Source organism: Berghia stephanieae, chromosome 4 (genome assembly GCF_034508935.2).
Source record: "Berghia stephanieae isolate SIO BIC M18660-M18661 chromosome 4, UCSD_Bste_1.3, whole genome shotgun sequence".
NCBI classification, from domain to species: domain Eukaryota; kingdom Metazoa; phylum Mollusca; class Gastropoda; order Nudibranchia; family Aeolidiidae; genus Berghia; species Berghia stephanieae.
In genome coordinates this window covers 7,191,531-7,199,030 of record NC_088363.1, presented here as the reverse complement: position 1 = coordinate 7,199,030, position 7,500 = coordinate 7,191,531, and the positions used below count along the sequence as shown (strand labels likewise).

The 7,500-nt window shown below is 37.8% G+C and overlaps 2 protein-coding genes across 5 annotated transcripts in view; one reads left to right on the top strand and one right to left on the bottom strand.

Annotated features, from left to right (window-relative positions):
• The window catches only part of LOC144969964 (transforming growth factor-beta-induced protein ig-h3-like), an 11,577-nt gene extending 8,998 nt beyond the window's left edge, over positions 1–2,579 (top strand). For both annotated transcript variants that reach the window (XM_078909075.1, XM_078909077.1), the window contains exons 6-7: positions 124–234; positions 2,378–2,579. In XM_078909075.1, coding sequence (XP_078765201.1) covers positions 124–234; positions 2,378–2,502 — 236 coding nt within the window. In that variant the 3' untranslated portion in view covers positions 2,503–2,579. The remainder of the gene's footprint in view (positions 1–123; positions 235–2,377) is intronic.
• A 2,531-nt stretch (positions 2,580–5,110) lies between these two features.
• LOC144969961 (uncharacterized) overlaps positions 5,111–7,500 on the bottom strand; it is a 10,893-nt gene continuing 8,503 nt past the window's right edge. For all 3 annotated transcript variants that reach the window (XM_078909070.1, XM_078909072.1, XM_078909071.1), the window contains exons 3-4: positions 7,427–7,500; positions 5,111–6,536 (exon numbers count right to left, since the gene is read on the bottom strand). The exon at positions 7,427–7,500 is cut by the window's right edge and continues 70 nt beyond it. In XM_078909070.1, the coding sequence (XP_078765196.1) occupies positions 6,333–6,536; positions 7,427–7,500 (278 nt within the window). In that variant the 3' untranslated portion in view covers positions 5,111–6,332. The remainder of the gene's footprint in view (positions 6,537–7,426) is intronic.

Genomic DNA, 7,500 nt, shown 5'->3' with positions numbered 1-7,500 from the left:
AATAATAATAATAATAATAATAATAATAATAATAATAATAATAATAATAATAATAATAATAATAATAATAACAATAGCAACAACCACAATAATGAGTTTTGACCACCACCCATAACTCCCCAGAAATCCTCCTGTACCACGTGATCCCAGGATCCCTGTACAGAGGAGACTTCCACGACGTCTCCCTCCACACGTTCGAGGAGAAGGACAGGATAGAAATGGATCACCATGGAAGTATGTCGCACGATACTGATTCACTCTAAATTTTTTTTTTTAAATTGTGCCCAGTAGTAGTAGTAGAGTAGTAGTAGTAGTAGTAGTAGTAGTAGTAGTAGTAGTAGTAGTAGTAGTAGTAGTAGTAGTAGTAGTAGTAGTAGTAGTAGTAGTAGTATCGTTCGGCTATACTTCTATGTTCAAGGTATCAATCCAAGTTCGGAAGTCATCATCACATTTCTTGATGGTTTCAAACCCCCCTTCCAGTTTTGTCTGGGCAATCTCGGACGAGGTGGTTTGCATCTTGTGGTGCTTGGTTGCACTTTGGGCATGTTGGTGATTCTTGGAGCCCCCATTTGTGCCTGTTGGCAGCTGTTCTTGTATGTTTTGACCGTAGTCTATTTGCAGCTACCCAGTATTTTCTTGGTTGATCCTGTAGACCTGGGTGACTTTTACAGGGATCTTTAATTAGTTCCCTCCTGTTGGTTTATTCCTTTTTCATTCCTCGCACCAGGCTTCTATCGTGTTGTAGTTCTCTTTCTTTGATAGGTAGAAAGGTATTGTGCCCAATAAATTCGCCCTTCTATTATCGATCGATTCGAAATGACCTTCACCTTGTCCAAAACTCTCAAACCTGGGAATTAACTCTCTCCTTACCAGCTATTTTTAGAATTTTACCCAAAACTTCACACTCACCCAACACAAATATAGATTTTTCAAACAGATTAGCAACGAGTATATTCTATATTTTGTTCAGAGAAATGAGCTCTACAACACAGTGTCGAGTTTGTTTTTTTATGGCTATAACTATAACAACGTGAAATCAGAATAAGAAAATTTTGGGTTGCATCGTAACGAATGTGACGATTTTCCTATGGATGGTAAGGACAGGGTTAACCCTCTCTATACCAACCACAGGAATATCGTCACATTCGTTACGGTGCAACCAACAATTTTACCATTCTGATTTCTCTTGTACATCGTCACAAAATGTAAAGAAATGCTTTGATGACAGCTCTAAATACTAAACACTGTGATGTAGACATCATTTTGCTGAACAACATTCTGTATAGAACGCACTTATTACTTTTTTGTTTGATTTAAGAAAAGTCTATTTTGGGTTGGGTGGGTGTGAATTTTCTGGGGAAATTCTAAAAATAGATGGTAAGGAGAGAATTAAAGAGAATTTAAAGGAAATCACAGATGACGAAGGTCACCTAATATTTGAAAGACGAGTTTCCTGACCCAAATTTTACAATCTTGTTTCTTTTTCTTTCTTCCAAGTACGACAGAATTATAGATTTATACAACAAGGAGATAGTCACTGAGCGTCTTTTTAGGGTGCAAAACTGTAGATGATAAATCCCTCTTTAATCTTTAGTTATTTCAAGAGAGTTGTAGAACTGACGTTTTTTTTTAGTGTGACAATTTACTTCTGTTCTATTTTATAATGACCTCGCTCTTACCTACACCACGTGATTTCAGTGATGTGTTCATGTTTGTATTGGTTTTTATTTTCTTGGCCGAAGAAGGGTTTTGAGCCCAAAAGGTTACATATTTTGGTGCATTTTGCTATTATTTCAAGCTATTATATCCACTTTTTGACCATTACTTGTTACAGTCCGCAGATTTATATCACCTATGAATACAATTTATATCGATGTTTTATCGATTCTAATGATATCGGCTGAAGAAGGGTTTTGACCTCAAAACGTTCTGTGTTTAGTATATCGTTATTTTTAAATAGTTATTTTAATCATTTTTGTTCATTACTATCAACTTCGTATAAAACTTTGACTACATGTTGTTGTTGTGTGTTTGTGCGGCTATGTGGTCTTGTGGTATGACACTCGCTTTCGGATCGGATGGTCCTAGGTTCGAGCCTTGCGCTCAGCGCATAGTTGAGTCCTTGGAAAAGGCTCTTTACTCACATTCTCTCACCGTACTCAGGTGTAAAATGAGTACCTGGCCGTTAACAGCGTTGTCTTTGTCCGAAAAATTGTAATATCGCCAAACAAGCGTCATGTCCCGTCCTACATGTTAAAAGTTGCTGTTTACCAGGGACCCCTTGTAAAGCGCTTTGAGCACATTTAGTGGATATTGCGCTATATAAAGCTCAATTTTAGTTTAATTTTTTGTGTGTGTTTGTGCTTGTGTTTGACAGGTTACGATGAAGTGGACGACGCAAGGTTCATCAAGTACGACATCAGCGCCTCCAATGGAGTTGTACACAAACTCAACAACGTCCTCGTCCCAGATTCTCTCATGGACCAAATCAAAAATTTGTAATCTGAATTCATGAATAAAACTCACAGATTATTATCAATCATCATCTTTAATAGATAGTTCGAAGATGACGTCACTCAGGTCTTTGTTATTGTTTTTTTTGCCATCCGCGTTTATGAGTAATTCTCACTGAACTGTATTAACCTGACTATAAACGTTCATGGATACAAACAGTTTTGTGTATTGGTCCGTTATACTTCCGGATGGCAATGTTATGAGCTTCTTAGCCAAGCGCATACTATCTATAGATTATGAATAGATTTATTGTCTTGTTTGTTTTCTCTTCCTGGACATATTTTGACCACTGGTCACAAAATGGGTTTATGTCATAGGTCAGATTTATTTTGTTGCCGATAATTTATTTTTGGATGAATAATAATGGGGGCCAAAACTGTTCCGTGCGGCTATGTTGTCTAGTGGTATGACACTCGCTTTCGGATCGGAAGGTCCTGGGTTCGAGCCTCGCGCTCGGCGCATAGCTGAATCCTTGGAAAAAGGCTTTTTACTCACATTTTCTCACCGTGCGAGGCCCGAACCCAAGACCTTCCGATCTGAAAGCGAGATCACATAGCCACAAATGACAACGCTTTGAAACGAAGGGCCACATCCACAGCGAAAAATAAAAGACTTTTTATAGGTAAAATTTTATATCTCTCTCATTCAAGAACACATAAATTGTCTCTATTATTGAGAAGAAAATTGATGATTTCTTGAAGAGTCAGAGATACAAATCTCATAGTTCTGATTCCGTATCTATAAATAGATTGACATCCTAGTCCAGTTCATTCCAAAATACAAAATACCGTACCGAATTGGAAGGTCACATATAATCGATTCCAACTTTGATAAGTACTCGATTACAGGATTTGTGAAAATAAAAACCCAAACAAAATCAAAACAAAACAAACAAAAATAACTTACAAAAAACCCAAACAAACAAACAAACAAACGAACAAACATCAAGAATTATACAAAACACAATCAAATGTTGGTCAAATCAGATTTATTTCGTTGTTCATTGTTTAAGCATAAAAGATATTTGTCATGCATCAGTTTCATCTCTCCCCCTCTTTCTCTCTATCTCTCTCTCTCTCTCTCCCGCTCTCTCTCTCTCTCACTCTCTCTGTCTCTCTCTCTCCCACTCTCTCTCTCCCACTCTCTCTCTCTCCCGCTCTCTCTCTCTCTCTCTCTCTCTCTCTCTCTTTCTCATTCAAAACAACATTAGCTCTTCCATCCCTCTTCCTATTCCATTCACTTCCCTACCCCCCCCCCCCCCACCCCCCTTGCATACACACCACCACCCCCCGGCACATCTCTCCTAAGTTCCCCCCCCCCCCCCGCGTCCCCCTGCTGATCATAATATCATAATATTTTCTATCCTGCATCATACAAGTATAACATTGATAATAATAACAACGATACCATTGGTAAGCACAGAACTCAAGAGATCAATAATCGATTACCGGTTGAATATCGACTCAAGACCTTGTCAAAGTCTAATCAAGGCGTTTCCTTTTAATTCATTATCCCACAGAGTTATGCTAGGACAGACGTATACCTATTTACAGGTCTGACAACCCAAATTGTAATGGCCTCATTGTTGTAATTGAAATACTCTTCAATCCAACGTAGAATAATATTTTCTATTGCAACGATGTTAAATTAAGTCCATAGTTGCGTTCGGCTATCAGACCTGCAAATAAGAGCACGTCGGCCAGTAGGCCCTACTCACTACATATAAATATTACATATAATACACACACCCATGGATAAATGAATCTATATTTTCATTATGGACATAATCATAGAATAGTGGTCAATATTTTCTTTCCTTTAATCGGAAAAACAAAAACAAACAAAAAAAGAAAAGAATAAAATACAAATACACACACACACACATACATCACACATGAATGCTCTCTATCTCCCTCTCTATCTCCCTCTCACTCTCTCTCTCTCTCTCTCTCTCTCTCTCTCTCTCTCCAACTCATTCCAGTTGTGTCAGATGAAAGTTATCACAGATTTATATATTATGAAGAGATGTTCAACGGGCGTATTTTTACATGTACGTATGAAACTCAAAACTTCAAGTCAAGATGTTTTGTGTCATGTTTGTGTCAAAGTCAATAATATAGTTTTGTGGTCAAAGTTGTGCCAAAGTCAATAATATAGTTTTGTGGTCAAAGTTGTGTCAAAGTCAATAATATAGTTTTGTGGTCAAAGTTGTGTCAAAGTCAATAATATAGTTTTGTGGTCATGTTTGTGTCAAAGTCAATAATATAGTTTTGTGGTCAAAGTTGTGTCAAAGTCAATAATATAGTTTAGTGGTCAAAGTTGTGTCAAAGTCAATAATATAGTTTTGTGGTCAAAGTTGTGTCAAAGTCAATAATATAGTTTTGTGGTCAAAGTTGTGTCAAAGTCAATATAGTTTTGTGGTCAAATTGTGTCAAAGTCAAGATAGTTTTTTGGTCAAAGTTGTGTTAAAGTCAAGGTGGTTTTGTTGTCATAGTTGTGTCAAAGTGAAGATAGTTTTTGTTGTCAAAGTTGTGTTAAAGTCAAGATAGTTTTGTGGTCAAAGTTGTGTCAAAGTCAATATAGTTTTGTGGTCAAAGTTGTGTCAAAGTCAATATAGTTTTGTGGTCAAAGTTGTGTCAAAGTCAAGATAGTTTTGTGGTCAAAGTTGTGTTAAAGTCAAGATAGTTTTGTTGTCAAAGTTGTGTCAAAGTCAAGATAGTTTTGTTGTCAAAGTTGTGTCCAAGTCAAGATAGTTTTGTTGTCAAAGTTGTGTCAAAGTCAATATAGTTTTTTGGTTAAAGTTGTGTTAAAGTCAAGATAGTTTTCTGGTCATAGTTGTGTCACAGCAATAAAATACTTCTTTCTTTTCTTATCATGGCAGCGCTCTGAAGTGCACACTATATCACAACAAAATACCAAACAAGGAACGTTTCGGGCTCAAAACCCTTCTTTATCCAATGAAAAAAAAAAAAAAACATAAATACATACTGACGTCTATCTGGTTTTTAAAGTAAGAAACTTATGATTGCATTGTGTTTGTTGTTGGGTGAAGAAGGGTTTTGAGCTCGAAACTTTCCAAGTTTGGTATAATGTTCTTTTTTTTTCTTTCTTTCTTTCTTTTTTTGAAGCTGTTTTATTCATTTTTGTTCATAACGTTGTTGTTTTATGTTGTTTTAAGGGTTTAACGGCGCTTGCAACACATTTAGGTTATATCAGCGCCAGTAAAAAGAAATAAAATGGGATAGTCGAAAGTTCTAGAATTACAATTAAAGCAGTCAAGAGAGAGTAAGAAAAAGGGGAATTGGGAACAAATAGGGATCAGATGTAGATTCCAAGACCATACCATCAATGTACTTAGTCTGATATCACCTATAAGTCTCACCTGGACACTAGCACAAGATCCAACAAAGAGGAATACACTCAAATGCTTACATTTCATTATACATTAAATATAACAAATACAATAATACATAACAGAGAGATAATTTTCAAGTAAAAAATATCATCTCCCAAAACAATAACTATGCATTTGACTGTTTCCCTCCCAGCCAAGGACTCCGGCCAGGGTCGGGACAAAACCAAGCTATCTCATACCAAGACAAAGACAGAAAGCGTGTTGGAAAACAGATATAAGAGGATAGAAGACACGGTAAGTACCTCCCTGCCCAGTGTGGAGGTAGGGAGCCCCATCCAGGTTTATAACTTTTTTACAGTCCACAGCTTCTAGCAGCTTTGTATGACTTTGAATAGTAAAGAAATGGAGTTCCATCCATATCCTCTGTTTCACCACAGCTATGGTGTGTATGACGTCAAACACATCACGCCATGCTCGTTCTGTAGCCCGTGGAATCGCTGTCGACTGTGTATCCCTTGAAGTTGTGTCTGATGGGAGGTAGGAGGTGCCATTCGTTGATACCTCTGAGGGAAACGGTCATGCTGGGGGTGGGGGACACAACTGTGGATGGCACCTGAGGCTCTTCCTCGATGGATTGTCGAAGTCGTGGTTTGCAGTGGTATTGTCTCTGCGGAAGTCAATGGTGAGACAAGGGTCAAGGTGGTGGAGTAAGCTATTCACATTATAAATATTCCGATAGATCAGTTGATAGAGCACTCGCTTCACTACAAGCAAAGGGACCGAGATCGATCCGGAGTGGAGCCGAGATTCTTTTTTTTTTTAGTTTTGTTTTGTTTTGACCCCACTGTCCACCTTGCAGTAATTGGGTTTTGGGTTTGTATGATATGGCGGAAAGTACTTTCGATAGATAAGCGCCCTATTCAAATAGTAGCAAGCAATAGGATTCAATAGTCATAACGCCACTTCCTTCCTAATGACGCATGGTAACTTAGCAACACTGGCTCTAAACTATCGGAACAATGGCGGACGCCCGTATGAAATATTTCTCCGGCGAGCATAAAAGCGTATCCAGAGGGAAAAACACCATAAATTTGATCATGTTTTTACTTTTACACATTCTGGTCACAAGACATATGAAAATTTCTAGCCAGCTTGAAGAATAAAAAGTAATGATTTTCTTTGTTTAGAACCAAGATGGCCGCCTTTGCCGGGATGCATGACATCAGACTACTGAATCCAATTGATATTGTCGGTTTATCGCTGTAGAGTTCGAGATAAACTCCGGCTCCGTGAGTCTAATGACTCTGAAGGAATGCCATTAGAGGTTATTTTGTGACGCCAAAGAGTGATTGGTAGTTTGTGAGAACGAGATTGGAGGTCGATGACGTAACGAATGGTTGGAATATAATGTGTCTTGATCGATGTGCATTTATCTGCAGGTCTGATGATGATGATGATGATGATAATGATGATGATGATGATGATGATGATGATGATCATGATGACAAGACAATGTCAATAAAGACGACTACAATAATGATGATTTGAACCACCAACCCTGGAATCCAGTTTTTTCCTATCCCATCTCCTCTTTTCCTTGGCCACCAGAATGATGCATCCTATGACGACAC